Below are 24,074 nucleotides of genomic sequence, written 5' to 3'. Positions count from 1 at the left end.
GAGGTAGTGAAGTGCAATACAAAATGACAGCAATGTTAAACAGCCCTTTTTAATTAAGAGCAATAGCCTTTTTAGTGGCTTTGCATTTGTTTTTTAAATAAATTAGAAAAGGTTTTCAAATCCACAGCTGTACATACCAGCTGTAGATTTATGTACCAGGTTTACACACCAGAACTTCAGAGTTAAGAAAGAACAGTAGCAGCCAAATTATGCTCTCAGCTACCTGCATGATATGGCAGGCTTTAGTGCAGAAGCTACTGCTTACTGATTGCAGAGAAGATTAATTTAAAAACACCTGAAAAAAAGAAGGCAGAAAAGGTTTTCGTATGGTACGTATCCCTTCTCTGGTCTTTAGTCTGACTGGAATAACAGAGATGGAGGTAATATCAGCAATTAGCAGTTCAAAGATGCTTTCCTCTAAATTTATTTTAACCTGAGCATAGTCAAACTCAGGTAGAAAAGAATCACCCCATGCTTTGGTCTAGGCAGGTAGATGAAAGAATGACTTGCTGGGATAGTTACTTTTCTTCCTAGTAGCTGGTACAATGCTGTGTTTTGGCTTTAGTCTGAGAACAATGCTGGTAACCCACTGATGTGTTGTTAGGCTGACAACAATCAAAGTTGTTGCTCTGTAGCTCTTACCGGATCAAGGACTTTTCAGTCTCATGCTCTGACAATCAGAAGGGTCACAAGAATCCAGGAGGGAGCAGAGACAGGACACCTGACCCAAACTAGCCGAAGGGGTGTTCCATACCACTGCCCATCATGCCCAGTATATAAACAGGGGGGAGTTACCCAGAAGGCCCAGGTTGCTGCTCAGGTCAGGCTGGATATCGGTCAGCTGGTGGTGAGCAGTTTTATTGTGCCTCACTTGTATTTATTGGGGGGGGGGGGGAGGGGGTAGTTTGTTTTGTTTTTTTTTTCCTTTTAGTCTTATATTCTCTCCCCTTGATATTTCCCTTATTATTACTATTATTACTAGTAGTATTATACTCTACTTTAGTTATTAAACTGTTCTTATCACAATCCCTGATGGGGTTTACACTCTTTCAGTTCTCCCTGTCCTGCCCAGGGAGGGGAAAAGGAGGTGTGAGGGAGCGGCTGCCTGGTGCCGAGTCACAGGCTAGGTTTAAACCATGAGAAAGTATCAGGTAAAAACCCAGGTGCTTACCTTAAAAGGTATTTAATTTTAAATTACTGGCCCCATGAAATCAGTGTTCAGGTGTCTGTCTGTCTGCACTTGGTGCTGGCGGCGTTCGGCTCCTCAAGCATTTCAGCTGGGAGGATGTTTGCACCAGCGGTGCACATGCAGTGTGCACATCCCGGCTTCTCTATGGATTTTGTGCTATAAATATAAAAAATAGAGCAGGTTTTCTACTCCTTGGTTATTCTCCAGTTATTTTGTCTTCAGATGAATTTCTACAGTCTAACTGAGATCAGGTTCTTCAAGGCTGTAGGAATATGTATTCTATATTTTACGTTTACCTTTCCGGTTTTCATATTTAAACTTTTTAGATGGCTTTTTCCCCTGTGTTCATCTCCCTTGGTGCAACTGGAGGTTTATGTGATGGTAACCATTAATTTCTTCAGCTGAAAGAAGTTATTTCTTGATCTCTCTCACTTCCCCTATGCTTCTCTCCTTGGTTTTGCATGGCTTGCTTGCTACTGTCTAATGTCAGGCTGTTTTCCATCTACAGTGGGGTTATGTCTTCCACATACTCATACTGTAGTTGTCTTTGTTGGTATTCCTGAAAAACATTTAATTTCTAGTTTCTGGATCAAAAGGAAAACAAAACTTGATTTTGTTTGCATGGGCTTGGCCTTCAATCCCAAACTAGAAAACTAAGCAGGTTACAAAATACCTATGGTTTTCTGCAGGTAGGGAAGATGCACTTACAAAGATGCCTTCTAAGAAAGCTGTGCATGGTGTCAGAGAAGTAGTTCATGTGAAAACAAAGCTGTAGGAAGTTGAGTCCAGAGGGAGATTCTTTTCCAGTGGTTTCATGGGAGACCCTTTGTCTTCTATGCCTGATGTTCAGAGATGCCATAGGCATAGTCAGATCTCAGTGAAGCTCAGCAACGTCCTAGCCTGGTGCCCTGAAGAGAATCCACAAACAGAGAAAGAGTGCTTCTGAAGGACCCAAAAGGCAGAGGAATGAACACGAGTATTCCCCTGTGGCATATCTACTGCCTAATCTGTATTCTACAACTTGGCTTCTTCAGCTGTTTTACATTACTTGGTGACTTCCTGACAAACTGTGACATCTCTTTGTATGAAAAGCTCCTGTGTTGTCATTTTTACCATGTCTGCAGCATGAATGGATTTTGTAGGACAGTCACCATTTGTTCTGCAAAGAGAATGTAAATCACATTATGTTATAATTTCTAGGAAAACATATCTTTGTTTCCTGTGTTCAGTTTCAAAACAGCAGTGGCAGCCCTTGTTATCCCATACCTGGAAAGCACAGTTTGCATATATCGAATTTTTTTAATAATTTTTTTTTTTTAGGATGCTTATTTTCAGATTGCTGTCAAGTCCTCTCCAAAGACATTTCTTCCCACTCTGGGACTGTCAGCAGCAGAAGCTCCTTTTGGTTGGGCTCTTGAGAGTCTTGAGAATCTCTTTACAGTCCTTGATGCAGTGTTGGCCCTCATGAAGGGGTACCTTATTGCAGGGTTGTTTTGTTTTTACCAAAAGAGTATCTCCGGTGCGTAGTGACAGGGAACCACTGTTCGTGCACACATGGCTTGTGCATCATTTATCCTTGTGACTGATACCAGCTATGCAGTTCTTCTCTCCGCTGGGTTTCTGCCATGCAAATCTGCAAGAGCATACCATTTTTCTCTCCCCAGACAGATCTTATGTAAGGATGGAGAAAGCACAACAATATTCATCAAGTGGGATGTCACTCATATTTTGAAGGGATATTTTTGCTCACCAAGAAGGCCTGAAGCTTAGGGTGATAGCTTTTTCTTTATTAGGGGGTTTCTGTTCCACTGGTGGACATTACAGCCAGGGGTCTGAGGATGAACAGACATCTCGGATATACTTTATTTACATATATATAAGAGGGAGACAAAATCTCACCCCGCTTCAGTAAGAGGGTGGCCAGCTTGTGGAATGGATGCATTGATCCCCAGGCAGACTTTTTAAAACATTCATCCCCATGAATTTCAAAGCAGAATGCCAAGATGGAGCAGCCAGCTTTGTTTTGACCCAGGTAACTCTTGTTAACTTTTAAAGGAATATGTCTCCTCCTGGTTGGTGAGATGGACATCCTGGAAGCATTATCCAGACTTCTGCAAAGTACTGCACTGGAGTGCATGGTGCCTTTGCAGGCACTGTTTTCAGTGCTTAAGTGTTTCTACTGCTGGTTTGGACTTTGCTCTGGGGTGTACACATGGATAGGGACTCAAAAGCAAAGCAGCGTGTTGGTAAACAAAATTTACTAAGAGTTGCAAAATAAAAACTATGTCAAAATTGCCAAGTTTATAATCTTACTGGCAAATCGGTAGGTTGAAAAGCTAGAACACGTTTTTAATTCTGAGTGCTGAGTAGAAAGGAAGTGTGTATAGTCCAAAGTGCTGTAAAAGTACATATCGGAGCTTGACTGCAACATGTTTGTCAACAACACATCTCAGGTAAGTTTCAAGAGACAGGATTCTACTGAAGATTACTGGCCATATCATGTGGTGCTTGTGTTAACAGTAAACCAAATTTTTCAAGTTCCCTTTTGATGGCATTACTAAATATGTGGAGAAGTAGTGTTGGATATTTCTTTTGCGGTTCCTTAGTGCTTGCATGTCTTGTAGTTGATTTTGATGTGCCCTTCAACATACATGTTTTTGATGAACACCGTAAAAGTTAGAAATTTGTTCTCCCCAAGTGAGAATAACTCATGCAGGGTAGGGAAAACCTACTTCTTTCTGTATATTCTTTCCAGTAGAGAAGCTAGACTTGATTCCAGAAGATTTTGAGGATCACTTCTCCCCAAACTGCTATTCTTCCAGTGGTAATAAGCGACTCAGCCACAGGCCTCTCCATCTCTTCCTCTGCATGCTTTGGACATTGAGCACAACACTTTCCAACCTTCCAGCCCTCATCTGTCAGCTTCTCCAAGAACATACTGCAAGAGGGATTTTACAGAATGCAGGTGGAACAGCTCTTAAAGACCTGCCAGACAATGCATAAAAAGTCTGCATTTATCATGGAGTTGAGGATGGAGATCTCAGGTACCTGTGCAAGGAGGTCCCTTTGCCTTTGCCACTCAACTGTGTGCCTCTCTCAAGACATCACAGTCTCTGTTGCATTGTCTCCAGGTCTAAAAGAGAAAGTTTTGCTGGTAGTCTGCTTTCCTTCTCCAGTTCTGAATGGAGATTTCTGGCCATGGACTCATGTCTGCACCTGCAGGGATGTTTATGAGTTCCTAGCTTCTTACTCTAGCCTGTTGTTGCCCTAAGCTGACATGTGCTCTTCAAGGAGTGACTTACTTCCTTCTCTCTTCTTGCTCTGTCAATGTAAACCAGCAATATAGTTCTAGTTATTTTCTGTGGATCAGTTACTTACTAGAGTAGAAGAGATAATCCTTTTCTAATGCTCTGGTTTCTTACAGACTTCATTTAGTTTTTCATCAGACTATGCCAGGGCTGTTTGCCTTGCCAAAGAAACAAAAAATACAGGAGAAAGGTTACAACTTTTACCTTAATGTGTCTGGTTTGTGCTATGTTAAAATGCAGAGTTAAAATATGCTACAAGCATGGCTTAGGCTTTCTCAGAATATTTTCAGATGAGTATAAAATATTCATTTGAGTGGCTTCAGCTAGGGGACAGGTTGGAGCTGCTACTGGGGGTGGGGACAAACACCCGCAAAAAAAAAAATCCCCACAAACCAAAACAGCCCCTGTGGGTGTTTTCTGTGACTTTGGACTTTTAGCAAGACCAATGACAGTTAAATAACACTTTTTTTTGGTTACGGGGCTGTTGCTGCTGCCAGCTCTCCCTCTCCAAACGCGTATCCCACATTAGATGAGACCTAAGCAACAGATTTTCAAATGTAGGTGAAATCTGAATTACTTTGCTCTGCTCATTCAGGCTCCAAGCCTTAGATGAGAGATTCTGATTTGCATTTTAACATGGCCATTGTGCTTAGTTCTGACAATCGGGCAGTGTGTCATGAGGCTGGTCCCAGAGTTTAATCAGTTCCAAATCTGGAAAACACAATAACTGCACAAAAAAACAGTAGAGCTCTTAGTGCTTTTTGAAAGAGCTAGATTCTGTTCTGTGCTGGAAATTATTTATTCAGAAGCTTTCTCACTGAACCGCATTTCCAGCTTCTGGATATTCCTCAAAGGAAAGAGATGCAATGAAGCCTTCTAGTAATGGAGCCTTGAAAGCCTCTGTGTTACAGCAGAGTACATTCACAACCAGGGATCTTACTGTACAGACAGAGGAGAGACAAGATAGGAGTGAAATTGTTCTTTTTCTAGTGATGAGAGTACATGTGGCATCCACCTGGTCATCTCACCCAGCTGCAGTATTTCAGGATGTGTTGTCCTGCCCCCCTTGGTTTTTATTTTCAGCTAAGGGAGTATTTTGGAAACCTACCATCCCAAGATGAGGGTGGGAGGAGAATTGATGTGAAATGTCCTCAGAGGTGGTCTCCAAACTGCTGCTTGTCCTGGTCAGATTAATCCTAAATGTAAAAACTTTTCAAGGTAAGAAGTAGTACAGATTTAGGCATAATGGAGCGACAGATTTTAACCTGTATGTAAATTATACTGTTCTCTCTCTTTCTCTGTTTGAAGAAGAATTTTTTCCCCTCTTACCCATCTAAATTAACTGTTGTTCCTTTTTTGCTGCAGCTATTCATAGTCTGAAGTTGAGTCGCAACCATGTGGACTGGCACAGTGTGGATGAAGTGTATCTTTACAGTGATGCAACAACATCTAAAATTGCAAGAAGTGTTACACAAAAGCTGGGAATTTCCAAAGGTAATGTTTTTTCAGAGTTTGTAAAGAATACTGTAAATACCAATATTTTAAATTTGTTACTGGAACAGTAGAGGGAGATTTCAGGTTTGAAGTTTTAATATGTCACTTAGCCCACTTCGGCCATTTCATTTTTCACAGTAGAGTATATTAAGGTCCTTAGGTTGTTGTACATAATTGTAACTAGATGTGAATCGGCTATGACTTGTTTTTATTACATATTTTATTATTATTTTGGATGCAGCAGTTAGCACTACATAATAAATATATGAAAATATTACAGTGGCAGAGTCTAGCAGCTACAATGTAAGAATTACAGATTCCTTTGCAACCTTAACTTTACAGCCTGTGTATTTGTGTGACACGATGCATTCCTTAAATACATGATCATATAGTCCCCTCACCACCTCTTGCGGTTTTTTCCATTCGTTAAACAGAGGAGGGGTGAAGCATTTGGACAGAAATTGTTTCAAGTAGGGATCCAGGCTCATTTAAGGTCAAAATTCAGCAAGGCTGAAACGGTTGGAGGAGAGGATGGTCTCTCTCAAGCAAAAGTTAGATTATTGCCAACTTTGAAAATTGGAACTTGTTCTCTCAGTTATGGTGCTTCTGTGCACTGCTGGACAGCTGCAAAAACAAGAACATACACATTTGTCTTGTTCCTTAGTCTCTGAAGAACAAGATCAGGTGATAGGTTTGCCTTTAATCTCCATGTCTCTGTCCTGTAATTAATGCCCTCTTGCCCCACAGGGCTCTTGGGTGGATAATTAATTAAATGTTTGCCAAAGCTTAATATAATTCAATGCTTCAGTTCCAAAAGCAGTCTGTGTCCAAAACACAATTTAGATATTGTGTAATAAATAATAAGTAAGATCTGACCTGAATGATTTGAAGGGGAAAATATCAAATGAAAGCCCACTGTGTGAACAAAACCTGTCCTGTGTAAAAACTGTCCTTAGCATTTCTGTAGTGTTTTCTTCCTTTTTAAAACCAAAAGAAGTTGGTTTAAATTTTTGTGGAGGGGAATGATGCTGCCTTCTTCTCTGTGACTATCTGAAGGGGTTGCTGGCTTCTTGCGCAGGTTATGCAAGGCTGTGATCCTTTATATGGGTCTGTCACTAGAGGGGAGTGAAGACACACTGTGCCAGTGGGTTTCTCAAGCCATTGGTGTAATAGTGAGAGAAAACCCATGTTTGCCCTGGGTAATTGATTTTTGGTTTGGCCACTGGACTGGAGAATGAGTGGGGAAATTTGAGGTTGGATCAGCTTGAAATAAAACACAGCTTTTCCCCATAAAAATGAAAAATTATAAAGCTTTTCAACCAGCTTTCTTAAGTGGGTCAGAGAGAATGACAGTGTTTACCAGGTTTTTGGGCAGCTCATTTCCATGATTCCTTCCATGCTGTGGGAGTAAGGTAGAGATACAAGGAAGTTTAATGACTGAGACACAAAGAAGAAGGGTATGGTGGTGTAAAAGTGGATGGGCAGCTATTTTCTAAAAAGTGGTTTTTGAGAATACTTCTAGAATTAGTTATCTTTACAGCAGAAATGTCCTAGTAATACACTGACTGATACAATTAATATCATCTAGTTGCAGATATTTATAAATACATGCTATTCCTTTATGTATAAACTTGTTTTCAAAATACTTTAATGTGTTGGTCTGAGAAAAGTCAAGCTTTTGTCAACTTCATAGAATGTAACTGATCTAGGATAATGTTTTTTCTACAGCTTTAAGTAGTGGGACAAGGCTACATAGAGGCTATGTAGAAGAAGCTACATTAGAAGACAAGCCACCACAAATTAGTCACATTGTGTTTGTTGTGCATGGTATTGGGCAGAAAATGGACCAAGGAAGGATCATCAAAAATACAGCTATGTGAGTGCTTTGTAGTATTTGCAATACCCATCTAGCCTGGTTATAAGGCTGACATTAACAAATGACAGCAGACCCTTTGGTTTAAGCTGTATCTTTTCCTGTTTCCTTCTGCTCCTCTTCCCCTGAGCCTTTATATTGTGGGTACACTATTTTCTGTGTGAATTTGGATGAATGGACTTAGTGAGAGTAGCTGCAAGCAAGAAGACCAAAGATATATTCTGTTTTTATGACCAACGCTTGCAACTTTACAAGGGCATGTAATGACAGGGCAAGGGGGAATGTCTTTAAAGTGACAGAGGGAAGATTTACATTAGGTATTAGGAAGAAGCTCTTCCCTGTGAGGGTGGTGAGGCACTGGCGCAGGTTGCCCAGAAAAGCTGTGGCTGCCCCATCCCTGGCAGTGTTCAAGGCCAGATTGGACGGGGCTTGGAGCAACCTGGTCTAGTGGAAGGTGTCCCTGGTCATGGCATGGGGTTGGAACTGGATGATCTTGAGGGTCCCTTCCAACCCTCAATTCTGTATTTCAAGATATTCACTGGATTTCTAACACCATTGTCTTTGCAGACAGAGCAGGGAGCAATTTTTAATTTGATCAAAATCAAGGGTAATCTCTGTTGTTCTGGCTAATTGTCAGAATAGTGGGCAAGAGAAGGGAAACAGGGAGCTAGCGGGAATGTTGGCTGTCAACTGGACAGTTCCTTCATGCAGTTGGAAGCTGTTGCTGAGACTGTTCATGGCATTCTGTGCATAGATACCAGTTGAAAACTAAAGTGTGATTGAAAGCTTACTAGATCTTCTTACTGAATGTGTATTTTGAAGACTAGTTTGCAAATGGCTTGTGATTTGACATCTGAGGTAATTCCAAAGGCCAGTTAGGAACTAGATGATCTTAAGGTCCTTTCCAACCCTAACTATTCTACGAACAGGGAGAGAAGCTCCTGAGCTACTGAGACTGCTGTACCTGAAAAGATTTTTGAATATTAGACGAAGTTGTAAAGTCATGATGACAGCATTAATTACAGATCTGTATTGTGCAGATGTTTTAGTATGCGTTTCCCAAATAGTTCTATGTTCCATGAAAATTGACAGGAATAGTGACATACCAGTGACTCCTGTGAACATGCATGTAGAACTGGGATTGCTGATTTCGTGGTAAGAGCTTTGTGAACCTCCCTTTAAATCCAGAATGGCAATGTATGTCAGTGCTAATGTGTCATTGCTCTTGTGTGTACCATCGTGTCAGCAGGCTCTTGTGTTCTTTCAGCTCAGTCTTCTGCTCTAGTGTCCTCTGTTGTGGTAGAGCATAACTTGATTTCAGTGCTGTGTCATTTGTCATCTCAAAGCAATGACCTGCTACTCCTCATTCCCCTATTTCTGGCACTTATCTGCTTTTTTATTTGTGTTGTTTAAGAGCAAGCAGTCAAACCAAAGAGAAGAGGATCCACAGCCCTTGATAAAAAGCTGGTTAGTCACCAAAATAAATGTAAAAATTTATTTTTTTTAGGATGCAATTACTTTGGAAAGGCAGAGACCCTAAGTATAAGTTGCTGGTTTAACAGCAAAAACAAATAAACTTCCCATCTTGGAACTGTTAAGGTTTTCTATTTTTTCTTTTTCCCTGCCTCATTTTCTGTTGAACATACATACAGGGGTTGTACGGGTGGTCTAACTTTAGCTCAGGACACAGTGCATAGGTGTTCATGCCATAAGAAGTCCTGCTTTAACTGGCAGCCCATTATGTGAAATCTTTTATCTACAAAGGAAGCAAGACTTTCTGTGCTTCAGTAGATCTTGCTCATATTCTCAGTAAGTATCAGGCAGTATTGCATAGCCTTTTTAAATGCTAATTGTTGGTATAAATTGTGTATCCTTGTACAAAATCTGCAAATTAAAAAATGTTGGGTTTTGTGTTTGGGTTTGGTTTTTATTTCCTTTTTATAGCTTTAAACTTACCAGTAAGGAACATCCCATATGTTGTAGGAAGAGAATTTAGAAGAAATGGCTGCCAAGCCAGCACAATGGCAGCTCTCACAAGCTGTACTAGAACTTTTTCTTAGTACCTTCATCTGTGATATATGTGTGTATTTTTTTTTTCCTCTTTTTTCTCTTTTTTTTTTTTCTTTTGCATTAGGGAGACAGGAAGTCAGATGTTGCTTTTTGAAAAATTGTAAGATTGATAAGGACAAATATTTTTTGACTGCTCAAGTTAAAGCAGCAACTAAAGATTTCAGTGTTTTTTTTCCTTTTAAATGCACATTCTTTAATTTGAAACATATAGTTGCAACCATGCTAAATCTGTTAACTTAAGCCATACGTCTGCCCATCAGTGTCACCATTCCTTTCCTCATCAATATACGGGTACCACCGGGCGGCAGATATAGCAGGCATTATCATCCCTCAGAGCTCATCCTTGCCTTGGGTTGCATGCAGCTGTGAAGGACGTGGCTGTCACTTGTGATGTACAGTTATAATGTGTCCTGGTGTAGGAATCTTGTGGTAGGTGTGTTCCTTAGAAATTGCTTTTGGTTTAGGCCCCATGACATCTGGCAGGAGACATTCCTTGCAGAGAGCCACCAGTCCTCTCAGTGGGTGCTGAGACATGGATTTATATGACACTTTTCATCCAAGGCTTTTAAACTGCAGTGTGTTATAATTTGGTTGAAAGCAAGCAAACTTTTACCTAAGAAACATGTCCTGAAAGCGGGTAGTAGTGAGGTGGGGATCAGTCTCTTCACTTAAGTAATAAGCAACCGGACAAGAGGATATGGCCTTAAGTTGTGCCAGGAATGGTTTAGGCTAGATATTAGCAAAAATGTCTTCACCAAGAGTTGCCAAGCATTGGAACAGGCTGCCATGGGAAGTGGTGGAATCACCGTCCCTGGAGGTATTCAAAAGACCTATAGACATGGTGCTTAGGGACATGGGGTGGGCTTGGCAGTGCTAGGTTAATGGTTGGACTCTATCTTAAAGTTCTTTTCCAACTAAGTGATTCTATGATCATGTTTTGAGTACAATTTGCTTGAGTTTTATATGGTTGAGAGAGACTCAGCCAGATGCCTGGGTGAAATGCAAGACCTGATGGAGAATGGTGGAGAAAAAGAAAGGATGGTCACAAAGAAAAAAGGAAAAAGAAAAAAAAGAGTGTGATTGTCTGGGGAGAGAACAGAGATGGGGTGGGTTGGGCAAGGCAAACTCTGTGGCACGTTGGATTTTTTGGTATGGTGCTTGGAAGGGCTCTGGGGTCTGCAGAAGAGAATGGTTCAGGTGCCTTCCCCTTCTACCATCCACAAAAAAAAAAAAATAAAATCCCTTGTGCATTTTGTCTTTGTCACATATATTTATTGATGATTCTTTATGGGTTCATCCTACCCTGAAATAAAACTTTTGTATTTAGCTCAACCTGTGTGAGTGCAACACTTCAGTTCATAGAACAAAAACGTAGCCTCACTTGAACAAGTGCTCCCAAAAGAAATAAAAGGAAAAAAAGTGCAAAAATACAGTTTATGCCCCAGATGTGGAATACTCTGCCTGTTACCCAGGCCAGTTAGAGACCCTCCCAGAGCTCATTTGATATGCTCTGTCCTCATGTTACCCGCTGGAGAAGAAATTAGTGCAGCTCATGTGATGCATCTGTATCATTAGGCAGATCCTGGTGGTTATAGAGGTGAAAACAGAACTCTCGTTCTAGGGTGATTTAAAATTATATGTGCTAATTCAATTAAGTAATGGAGTTCAATCTAATCGTTATGTGGCTAGATGCTATGGTTGCAGGGTGTCCTGTAAGTAAATAAATGGAAAAGCAGCATTTTATCAATGCTTGAATGAACAGGTCTTTGGTAGATGTGACATAATTTTGTTTTTCCACAGTGTAGTTAAACTTAATTTGTTTACACATTAAAATATTATCTAAATGTAGACCAGCAGCTGGTACAGCAAGCTGCTCCTGTCAGTGCTGATACTAACTGCAGAACTTGTCTGGGAAGAGACAGTACCTCCTCCAGGCTGGAACAGTGATTCAGCCAACCTAACGTGAACAGAATAATGCGCTGTGAGCTGCTTTGGTAGCATAGGGGTGATTATTTAAGGATGAAAATAGCATATTCTGTATTCCTGTTAATGTAAATTAAGATATTATGGCATAATATGCTTCATTGGAGAGGGGGGTTGTTTGCCGTCACGTGCAATATTCTAGCGATAGTAGGTTTCAGATAATGTTAACTTTAAAAAGAAGTAATTTTGCAATATCCTTTTACTGTACACACTTTAATATTGTTATTTGGAATATTTTTTTCACTGAAACACAATGTCTGATTTTGTTGAACTTGTGCTTCTGGATTGGGAGGGTAGGGATTGTCCTTATACATTTAAAATAGAATTTGGGAATGTTACTATCCATGTCTTAAATCTCCTTTAAAAAATCCTGTTGTTTTACCTGGCTTATGTAAAGATCAGACCCTCTAAATTTCATCAGCTCCTATGCTTGGAAAATTGAATGGAGTAGCTGCTCTGTGTATTTCTGTAGAAGCTGTAATGTTGTCACACTTCTTGGCTGCTCTTACCCTAAAATTGGCATATGTCTGCCTCTGTCCAAATTTTCTGGTTTGATTCAAAAATTGTATTTGCCTGTGCTGCTGCTCGTAGCACAGAACTTGCTGTGTGCAAAAGCAATGTCATTTTGGTATTCCATAATCACCAGTTACATTGTTATTGCAAGTCCCATTAGAAAACATTTTAATTATGGCTTATCATTATAATAATTACCTCAGAATAGCTATTTTGGTAAATTTCCAGCAGTGTACAAGCCCTTACAGAGTGCAGAGCCTCTCAGAGGCCTTTCAGTGCATTAAATATGCGCTGCTGAAATCAAGATTCTCTGTAAAATTTTTCCTATAATTTTTAGCTTTTCAGATACTTTGTAGCATTGCCTATTTTCCATTTAAATGCTTGCATTGCATTAAATACATATTACATGTTTGCTTTCCAGCCTTAAGTGCTAGTAATATTTCTGAAATTAAGTATGCAAAAAATGTAAAAATTGTCTTACAGGTTTCAACTTGAGCTTGCTGTGCAAGCTAAATGAAAAGTTCAGCCCTAGAGGTAAAAGGTGATAGACAGGTCATTAAATGCTTTCATAAGAGCTTGTTTTGTGTAGATTTATTAATTATCTAACACATGACCGCACATTGGAGGGAAGCTGTAACAGCCTGTTTAGAACTTAGATGTATCTATAGATCTCTTCTTGTTCCCATCCTTCCCCCAGCCCTCATTTCTGCCCAGTGCTGCCCTTTTACTGCCCACACCAGCACAATTGTCTGTATGGTCCCATTGTAAACAGAATCACTGCAGTTTGTCTGAAAAACTGGAACCCCATCTGGAAGATGCAAGTGAGTGGTGAGGAGGCAGGGGATGGCAGTAGTGACAGGGAATGCCTGATCTGCTTTATGGCAAAGCCAGCATCTCCATGAAGGGCAAGCTTGCCTGCTGTTTGGAAAGCAGTGCTGAGGAGGGAGGCACTCACACTTGGAGCACCTGGATTTCCACAGGGATCTTGTAATCAACTAGCCAAGCAGCTTGAGTTCTTTTGATCCTGCTGAGTCTGATTATTCTTGAAAACAAAGTGCGAATCACCATCATGCTTACTTTGTTTGCATCCTAGAATTTCCATCTTTCTTTCAAAATAAAATGAGTCTGCATATATGATAGAGCAGCAATCTTAATGTGTCTGGTCTGAGAGCAGATGAATCCTTGAACAACAGTGGCAGAAGATGACTTGTGTCTTGCAGTTGCTCTTTGTAATCCACCTTGAATAAGACTTGAGTTGGCATTTCTTCAATGCAGCTAAGCTTTTGGAAACAGCCCCCTTCCATTTCCTCTGGCTTGAGCAGATCTCAATTTTTATTACTCATGTCTGCTACTCTCACTTTGACTTACTAAATTTAGCTCAAGTCAGCCCTGAGTTTCCTCAATAACTCCTGGTATTATTTCCTCAAAGAGACAGTGAGTGCTGCCCTCCATATGAGGGAACCCCAGTGTAGTGAAAGCAGTTGAGGAATGCTTTAGTGCGTAATTTACCGGTTTTGTGAGCAAATCCAGGAATGGGTCTACACAGTTTTGCAGGCAGTAGTGAGAGCTTAGGGTTGTTTTTCCTGGGGGGACATCCCATTGCCCTATCTCTTAACTTGAGAGTTCAGAGTAAGAAGTTGGCTGGTTTAACGCTTTTAAAATTAAAGACCATTCCCTTTTGTTTAGCTATGGATCGTCTGACTGAAAAGGGTCTGTAAAGGTAACTTGGAAATAAAATGAGTGACTTTTTGAGCCTTCAGGTATTTTGCTTTGTTACCAGCTATCAAGGTCATTTTATAACGTTTGTGAACTAGCTGAAGCTAGGTTGGTTTGTAGCTCCCCAGTTTTTAATGTAATAATTGTGAATGCTACACAAGAGTAAAATTAGTAGCATAAGATTAAAAAACTCCAAAGCAATAATCCTAAATACGTTAACTTATCTCCAGAATATATTTCCTTAAGCAAGGATGTATACCTGTGAATATAGGGTTTATTATTTATTATTTTAATCAGAGAAAGACAAGCACATTTTATTTATGGTGAGTCTCAAAGCATCTATTTTCAGGCCATTGCTTCTTTCATGGAAAATAGCAATATGTCAAAATGTTTTCTAAGGTATGTCGCATCTGTGCCTCAGTGGTGGTTTTTTTTCCTTAGAAAAATCATAAATTGTAGTTGTTGCCATGTGTATAGATTTAAGTAATTGTTGCTTTGGGGTCGGTATTTCAACGTCCGTTTGTACTGGAAAGGAGAAAAATCCTCTGCCTGTTCAGATGAGGATTTATTACTTCAGTTGGTAGTAAGTAGAGGAACTTGCCATCTGATAAAATAACCCAAAATATTTAAAAGCCAGAAGAAGGAAAACAAAAAACAAACAACCCAACCCCTGGCAAAAAAAAAAACAAAACCAACCAAACAAAACCCCACAAAAACCACAACTGCAACACCTTTATAGCAGAACAGATAAGCAAGCATATACATAGCATATATGTATATGTATGTATGCTGGGGTTTTGATGTTAGCATAGCCACATTGCTTGGCAATTACACTAGGTTTCATTAGAATTTATAATATCAAACTGTTGATCAGAATCAGCGGGAGCTGTTGTATAGTGCCATTCACTGTAAATGAGATGTTTTGCACTGGGAATTGTTCTGGTGTCTTTCAGTGCCTTCACGATTCTTGTGATCAGGACATTGCTGCTGTAAAATACCAAAAGAGGATAATTGTACCTCTGACAGTATTTGGCTAGTAGCACTGAACTGTATTGCCTCAGGAAGTTTAATGAAAAGCGTTAACAGTTAAATGTTTTAGTAACTATATAGTTCATAATTAGCAAAACATTCAGTCAGTAATTTGTCTTCTTAAGGTCAGCATGAAATGCAGTGTATCATAGGGGAGGAGCATGCTCAAAACAGTGAGAAATACAGTTGTTGCATATTTGATTTCACATCAGTGAGGTGGCAGTTAATAAAAATCTGACAAAATGGAGCTTTTGTGCGCTTCTAACAGAATGTATTTTGCAAGGCATAAATGAACATGCAGAGTTGGGTTTTGTTTTTGTGTGCTTTTGAATGTTTGTCCATAATCGTTCATAGAATCATAGAATAGTAAGGGTTGGAAAGGACCTTAAGATCATCAAGTTCCAACCCCCATGCCATGGAGGGACACGTTCCACTAAAACATGTCACCCAAGGCTCTGTCCAACCTGGCCTTGAACACTGCCACGGATGGAGCATTCACAACCTCCCTGGGAAACCCATTCCAGTGCCTCATCATGTCCAGTCTTTACTCCAGGACAGCCAAGTCCACCACTAAACCATGTCACAAAGAGCCTTGCCTACGTATTTTTGGAACACATCCAGGGCTGGTGATTCCACCACTTTCTTGGGCAGCCTGTTCCAATACCTGATCACCCTTTTGATGAAGAAATTTCTCATAATAACCAATATAAACATCCACAGGCACAGCATGAGGCTGTTTCCTCTTATCCTGTCACTTGTTACTTGGGAAAACAGACCAGAAATTTTTCCTGCAGAAGTTCATGGCAGTGTTCAAGGCCAGGTCAGACGGGGTTTTAAGCAACCTGGTCTAGTGGAATGTGTCCCTGCCAATGGCAGAAGGGTTGGAAGTTGGATGATCTTGAAGGTCCCTTCCAACCCAAACTGTTCTGTGATTCTAAGTTTGGGACCTGCTGGAGGCTGGACCATGTCTGAATAATCTCAGCTGACGTGAATTGGAACCTTCCAGATCCAAGTGCATTTCACAAAATTTTGGATAAGGAAAGAGAACTTGGCAGTGCTTTTAGGAGGGGAGACTTGAAGCTTTTTCCGAAAGCTCTGGCAAAATTGCTAGGCTGCACTTTTTTCCAAACTCTTATATCTCGCATTAGAAAGGAAATTTTTACTTAAAAAAATCCTGTGTCAGATTGCCTGTTAGTAGGTTTGGTAATACCTGGATCCTTTAGAACAGGAAGAAAACCTGTAGCCATTTGAAGATGGGGATGTCAGTAGCTCCAGCGTAGATATTTGTAAAGTTTACAGCTGCTAATGATCATAGAATCGTAGAATCGTTAGGGTTGGAAAGGACCTTAAGATCATCTAGTTCCAACCCCCCTGCCATGGGCAGGGACACCTCGCACTAAACCATATCACAAAAGGCCTCGTCCAACCTGGTCTTGAACACTGCTAGGGATGGAGCATTCACCTCCCTGGGCAACCCATTCCAGTGCCTCACCACCCTAACAGGAAAGAATTTCCTCCTTATGTCCAATCTAAACTTCCCCTGTTTAAGTTTTAACCCATTACCCCTTGTCCTATCACTACAGTCCCCAATGAAGAGTCCCTCCCCAGCATCCCTATAGGCCCCCTTCAGATACTGAAAGGCTGCTATGAGGTCTCCATGCAGCCTTCTCTTCTCCAGGCTGAACAGCCCCAACTTCCTCAGCCTGTCTTCATACAGGAGGTGCTCCAGTCCCCTGATCATCCTCGTGGCCCTTCACTGGACTTGTTCCAACAGTTCCATGTCCTTTTTATGTTGAGGACACCAGAACTGCACACAATACTCCAAGTGAGGTCTCACAAGAGCAGAGTAGAGGGGCAGGATCCCCTCCTTCGACCTGCTGGTCATGCTCCTTTTGATGCAGCCCAGGATACAGTTGGCTTTCTGGGCTGCGAGCACACACTGACGCCGGCCCGTGTTCATTTTCTCATCGACCAACACCCCCAAATCCTTCTCCACAGGGCTGCTCTGAATCTCTTCTCTGCCCAACCTGTAGCTGTGCCTGGGATTGCTCTGACCCAGGTGTAGGACCTTGCTTGGCATGGTTAAACTTCATGAGGTTGGCATCAGCCCACCTCACAAGCGTGTCAAGGTCCCTCTGGATGGCATTCCTTCCCTCCAGGGTATCAGCCAAACCACACAGCTTGGTGTCATCGGCAAACTTGCTGAGGGCGCACTCAATCCCACTGTCCATGTCAGCGACAAAGATGTTGAACAAAACCGGTCCCAACGCCGATCCCTGAGGGACACCACTCGTTACTGGTCTCCAGCCGGACATTGAGCCATTGACCACAACTCTTTGCGTGCGGCCATCCAGCCAGTTCTTTATCCATCGAGTGGTCCATCCATCAAATTGATGTCTCTCCAATTTAGAGACAAGGATGTCGTGTGGGACAGTGTTGAACACTTTGCACAAGTCCAGGTAGATGACATCAACTGCTCTACCCCTGTCCATCAGTTCTGTAGCCCCATCATAGAAGGCCACCAAATTGGTCAGGCAGGATTTCCCCTTAGTGAAGCCATGCTGGCTGTCACCAAGCACCTTGTTGATTTTCATGTGCCTCAGCATGCCTTCCAGGAGAATCTGCTCCAAGATTTTGCCAGGCACAGAGGTGAGACTGACTGGTCTGTAATTCCCCAGGTCATCCATTTTCCCCTTCTTGAAAATGGGGGTTATATTTCCCTTTTTCCAGTCGTCAGGAACTTCACCTGACTGCCAGGATTTCTCAAATATGATGGCAAGCGGCTTAGCATAAATAGTTTGGATGTTCTTTCACACTCTGTTAGAACTGGGTTATTTACTAGTTCCTTCACTTAAAGTAATTGTTGCTGTGTGGAAGTCTATGCTTTATTCATAAAACCTTTCTAAACTTTAAATGCTTTTAAGCCTAGAAGCTTTAGAATTGGGTTTTGGATTGCTGTTTGCCTGATTTCCTTCTAAACTTAACTGTTTCTGGATTCATCTAGCTAGCCATCATACTCCTTCATGCAGAGAAAGTTAAGGTGTCTTGGCAATACCAAAGAACTGTTCCAAAGAATATTCATTTAGATTTTAGGTCCCTACCTTTCCTGGTGCTAGTAACTAGGATTTTGTTCAGACGGGTATGTTTCCCTTTTGTTTTGGTTACTCAGAGACTCTAGGAATGTTGATGTATTCGCTGAAATTTTATCTTCTTGATAATCTAGAAATTTCTTGTGGCTGAAGTTTGGCTCTCACACAAGCGTCCTGAGAGGCATGTTGTGTGGGGTGATAGTGCAGAGGGTTGCTTTGTGCTTTGCAAGGCTAGGTCAGTTCTGGCCTTAAATCAACTCTGATTTAAGCAGATCCTCTTGCTGAAATACTCCCCCTACCTCCCCACAGTCATGGGAAGGACATTCTGCCATCTCTTTAAATTAGAGACTAGAAGATTAGGAGTGCAATCAAACCAGGCTTTAAAAATAGAGATGCTGATCATTTGCATTTCTTGGCTGTTTGGTCAGGCCATCTATAATGGCTTTGGAAGAAAGGATGTTCCCTCTTCCCCCTCTTTCTTCCCTCTCTTCCCCCCCCCCCTCTTAGAAAGTAGGTTTCAGTTATGAAAAAGTGTGTTTTACCAGCTTCAAAAATTTGGTACACTGTTGAGCTGCTTTTTTAGTATCATAGTGGGCCTTTCCTGGGAAAAAAAAAAACAACATGACAAAGTAGGAGTATTCATTATCTTTGTAGAAAATGTTTTTTCAAGACATTGGCTTTCATAGTCTTTCCTCAGTGAAGTGTGTTCCTCTTGCTGTGCAGCTGATAAGGCTGAAGTAAAAACGTTGAAGGCATTTTGCCCAAAGCCACCATCTTTATGCAGAACTCAGGTGCTGCTTGTGATGGCTGAAATTCATCTCTATGCTTGTTCCAACAGACTTATCTGCCTTCAGCTCTTCTACACAGTCTAAATCCTGCTAGCAACCTGTGTCCAAACAGAGCAACAGCTACCCTGGGAGATTAAGAACAAGTTTGGTCAATACTTCTAACTTTTTATTTGTATTTTCACCTCCAGTGGAACCTCATGGGGGAGCTTTGGGCAGGTCCTGACTTCATCTTGCAGCTGTCTGCTCTGTACTCTTGACTTAGTTTTAAAGGGGCCTGAAACTCAGGACAGGGGCTTGGCAGAGTTGTTTATATAGGGGTGCTTGTTGATGCAGAAAGTGCTTACGAAATGGAGCACTTAAGTGATTACTGCCTCAGGTACTGCTAGTGATTCAGGTTAAACTGTCTCATTTCTACTGAAGGAGAGCAGAGGAGTATTAATATATTCAAGGAAGGTATCTCAGCTACGGGGTTAAACTTACATGTATTTGGACTGGTGGAAGTACAGATGGGAGAGTAATGTGATCATGCCTTTGGTTGTAGCAATCATTAAAAGGGGTTTGCTTTGAAAATGGGAAAAGAAATATTGAAACCCTGGGCTTTGCTTCAAATAAAAATCCCTCTGCTGCCTGGAACTGGGAGGCAGCTCCTCAAAACCCAGCACTGTGGCCCCTTGGTCAGATTTAGTTTGTTGTGCTCATCTTCAAAAATGCTAATACCATTGGGAGTCAAGATTCATGTAAAGGGAAAAAAGGAAAAAAACCAAACACTTTCACAGTTTGGTTGCTTAATGATTTTGATAGAATGCACAGATATTTTACTATCTTGTATAATTTTTTACTATCTTGTATAATGATGGGGCTACAGAACTGATGGACAGGGGTAGAGCAGCTGATGTCATCTACCTGGACTTGTGCAAAGCGTTCAACACTGTCCCCCACGATATCCTTGTCTCTAAATTGGAGAGACATCAATTTGATGGATGGACCACTCGGTGGATAAAGAACTGGCTGGATGGCTGCACACAAAGAGTTGTGGTCAATGGCTCAATGTCCGGCTGGAGACCAGTAACGAGTGGTGTCCCCCAGGGATCGGTGTTGGGACCGGTCTTGTTCAACATCTTCGTCACTGACATGGACAGTGGGATTGAGTGCGCCCTCAGCAAGTTTGCTGATGACACCAAGCTGTGTGGTTCGGTTGATATGCTGGAGGGAAGGAATGCCATCCAGAGGGACCTTGACACGCTTGTGAGGTGGGCTGATGCCAACCTCATGAAGTTTAACCATGCCAAGCAAGGTCCTACACCTGGGTCAGAGCAATCCCAGGCACAGCTACAGGTTGGGCAGAGAAGAGATTAAGAGCAGCCCTGTGGAGAAGGATTTGGGGGTGTTGGTCGATGAGAAAATGAACACGGGCCGGCGTCAGTGTGTGCTCGCAGCCCAGAAAGCCAACCGTATCCTGGGCTGCATCAAAAGGAGCGTGACCAGCAGGTCAAAGGAGGGGATCCTGCCCCTCTACTCTGCTCTTGTGACACCTCACTTGGAGTATTGTGTGCAGTTCTGGTGTCCTCAACATAAAAAGGACATGGAACTGTTGGAACAAATCCAGAGGAGGGCCACGAGGATGATCAGGGGACTGGAGCACCTCCTGTATGAAGAGAGGCTGAGAGAGTCTGGGCTGTTCAGCCTGGAGAAGAGAAGGCTGCATGGAGACCTCATAGCAGCCTTCCAGTATCTGAATGGGGGCCTACAAGGATGCTGGAGAGGGACTGTTCACTAGGGACTGTACTGATAGGACAAGGGGTAACGGGTTAAAACTTAAACAGGGGAAGTTTAGATTGGACATAAGGAGGAAGTTCTTTCCTGTTAGGGTGGTGAGGCACTGGAATGGGTTGCGCAGAGAGGTTGTGAATGCTCCATCCCTAGCAGTGTTCAAGACCAGGTTGGACGAGGCCTTTTGTGATATGGTTTAGTGTGAGGTGTCCCTTCCCATGGCAGGGGGGTTGGAACTAGATGATCTTAAGGTCCTTTCCAACCCTAACTATTCTATGATTCTATGATTCTAATTTCATACTGGGTTGAATTCTTTATTGATGGGCCATGCACACAACAAGTAAAGTAGTTTGTTTTTTTTTAATATGCCATTATTCCCCTTTTCCTCCAAACAGAGAGGGCCAGATATACTTTGGGGATTAGGTATTTTAAGTTTCTCATATCCCTTGAGGGAGGTGCGTCAGTGCTCATGTTCAGATACACTTTAAAAGTTAAAATTGTCTTTTAAAAGGACAGTTAGCCTTTTCATCTGCTGCTGCACGTTGAAACACTTATAAATGATACTATTTCTCACTCTGAGAGCTCTCAAGCTTTCCAATTTGGTATGTAAAATTAAAATAAAATTCTGACTTTTCAAGCAATATTTTTAATATTTTTCTGTATGTTGAAAAGTACCTAATGGCTGATTTCAGTGATTCAAGATTTTCAAGTTGGTGGTCAAATTCTTAATTTTCAGTCACATTTTACCCCAAACCACTAGAGTGAACAGATATCTTTCAGATTAATCTACATGGTTTATGTTAAGCCGATGGTGTAATATATTTAAAGTTTTTTAGACTCTTTTCAGCATGTAATGCACAGAATTTTTCATTATGAGAGTTTAAGTGCTTCATAACAAAAGCACGAGGTTGAGGTAATTAGTTATGTTAGTAAGCATTGAAAAGTAGTAATGCAGGAAATGTGTTGTTGCTAAATGCATTTGCTGTATTTGATAAAGAGCACCAACAGTAGCCTTTACAGGAACATGTTCTTTTTTTCTCTTTTTGTAGGATGCGAGATGCTGCAAGAAAAATAGAAGAAAAGTATTTTTCTGATATCTCAACGCTTGCTGAATTTCTTCCAGTTGAATGGAGATCGAAACTTACCCTCGATGAAGGTACATGGCTTGGTTCTTCTGCTGCAGTCTGCAAAATTGTCCCCAGAAGTTCATGCTGTGTTCTATGCCCATGCCTTGTTTGGATTTTGTCGTTCTCCTGTATGTAACTCAAGTCTCTATTTTTGTTTTCCCTCAGACACTGTGGATTCCATTACTCCAGATAAAGTACGAGGTTTAAGGGATATGCTGAACAGCAGTGCAATGGATATCATGTATTACACCAGTCCTCTTTACAGAGATGAAGTAAGTGTGGTTTTATGTTGTATTTACTAGAGCAGGGCATAGAGGCTGAAACAAATTGGACTTAGGAGTGTAAGAAATGTTTCCTTCTGAGAGACCCTGCATGAAGAATACAAACACTTTGCAAGTGTGTAGTGGTCATACATAGTAATCAAAATACAGAATTTTAAGAGTGAGAGGAGTAGAGAAACAGCAAAAAGTACAATCAGTGTAATTTATTTAGAGCAGAAATAACTATCTAAAATGGGAGCTTGGAAATGTGAAGGGTTATTTACAGGATTTTCTTGCAACTCCATGTTCAGAGCAATGGGAGGCCGTAGAGTTGAGATTATTCTTACCTCTTGCAAAATCCGTAGGCATTTGTCACTTAATTTTTGTCAGTTCTGAACTCAGATGTGATGGCAGCATGTGCAAACATACCTGAACCAGTTCTAATGCCCCTGTGTATTTGCCTTGCAGGAAAAAACAGGATAACCCTCAGTTACCTGTTTGTTAGAGGACTGTTTGTGTACTGGATGCTCCCATCTTACCTTGCCACATCTGTGCAGGCGCATGTGTGCTTTTGTGTAGGTGTAGAGTGACACCGTTAATCAGAGGGGAAAAGCCTTGAATAAATCGTAAAGTAGCCTGTAAAACATAGAATGGTTTGGGTTGGAAGGGACCTTTAAAATACATCTAGTTAAAGTCCCCTGCAATGAGCAGGGACATCTTCAACTAGACCAGGTTACTCAGAGTCCCATCCAACCTGACCTTGCATGTACAGTGCTTCACCTCAGTAGCATCCTTTGTGTATCACACTTACTGCAAAACCCCTGTGGGAATGTTTTAGGATTAGTTTCTATAGGAATCACAGTTTTTTTCTGTGTTGACTACATTATGTATGGTAATCTTTTTGCAGACTTGGTGCTCTGTGAATTATTAGACTGGGGTTGGGGGAGAGAGACTTTCAAAGTTTATATGGGGATTTGATGCTATCGTTCATTAAAATTAGGTATGTTTAAGTGTTTCAGACTCACAACGTAATTCTTAAACCTAATCTACCTAAGAACATTTCTTTTCCTGATAGCAGCAATGATGGTGAAATCACTACAAGCATTAACACTGCCAATAGGTGTGCAAAAGCTGTGCTTCTCCTGTCACTCAGTAATGCGAAGTTCAGGACTCCTTGGTTCTTCACTGTGTATAGGGTTTCTCTGGCTGATGCGGAACTGAGCAAGAACTATCATGGCAAGTGGTGAATACTGTTGGCAGCTTCAAAATTGATTTTTTTTAATTTATTTTCTTTTTTTTAAGGCTGCATTAGAGGCTTGGCATGGTGTGGACCTCTTAGGGGAAGCAGTCTAGTGAATAAAGTTCAAGTATGCTGTCCAGCAATGCATGAAAAATTTAATTCATTGCTCAGTAGAACAGTAGTTTTGCAGGTTTATCACCATTGAATTGGCAAATAGCATGAGTGCTGTAGCTGTGCTTAGATCTGATTGCAAAAGAGTAAGTTGGGTTTTTTTTCATCAAATTAAGTGAATTTTCTTGGAATGCTTGCAGCAGTCAACACACAAGTTGATCATACTTTCAGACTGCACTGATAAACGTAACTTTCTCAAAGCAAAGTTGTACAATTTGAATTTCAAGTATTTGTCAAAAAAACAAAAGTGCTATTTCAGATAAGACGTTAAAACCCTGAAGAACAGGTTTCTGAAATGCATCTTTGTTATTGCAGTCAAAATGTTTGGGATGAAGGTTTTCTTGTTCATTCAGCTACAGAGTTTGTGTTCTGCCAGTGAGTTGTCACAGATGCGACTTCTTGTTTGATTCTGCTCACTTGTTTAGGAGTTGTGTGAAGCTCATAGTCATTAAAT

General features: G+C 41.2%; 1 protein-coding gene across 3 annotated transcripts in view; it reads left to right on the top strand.

The window, feature by feature from the left end:
• The window catches only part of DDHD1 (DDHD domain containing 1), a 70,594-nt gene that overhangs the window by 22,527 nt on the left and 23,993 nt on the right, over positions 1 to 24,074 (top strand). For all 3 annotated transcript variants that reach the window (XM_057426289.1, XM_057426288.1, XM_057426287.1), the window contains 4 exons: positions 5,863 to 5,991; positions 7,720 to 7,867; positions 21,872 to 21,978; positions 22,115 to 22,221. In XM_057426289.1, the coding sequence (XP_057282272.1) occupies positions 5,863 to 5,991; positions 7,720 to 7,867; positions 21,872 to 21,978; positions 22,115 to 22,221 (491 nt within the window). The remainder of the gene's footprint in view (positions 1 to 5,862; positions 5,992 to 7,719; positions 7,868 to 21,871; positions 21,979 to 22,114; positions 22,222 to 24,074) is intronic.

The sequence above is a fragment of the Pezoporus wallicus genome, unplaced genomic scaffold (genome assembly GCF_028554395.1).
Source record: "Pezoporus wallicus isolate ANWC-B61680 ecotype Strahan unplaced genomic scaffold, APGP_CSIRO_Pwel_v1 contig_8403, whole genome shotgun sequence".
NCBI lineage: Eukaryota > Metazoa > Chordata > Aves > Psittaciformes > Psittacidae > Pezoporus > Pezoporus wallicus.
The sequence above is the reverse complement of the archived record's forward strand: the minus strand, read 5'-3'. Positions and strand labels throughout refer to the sequence as shown.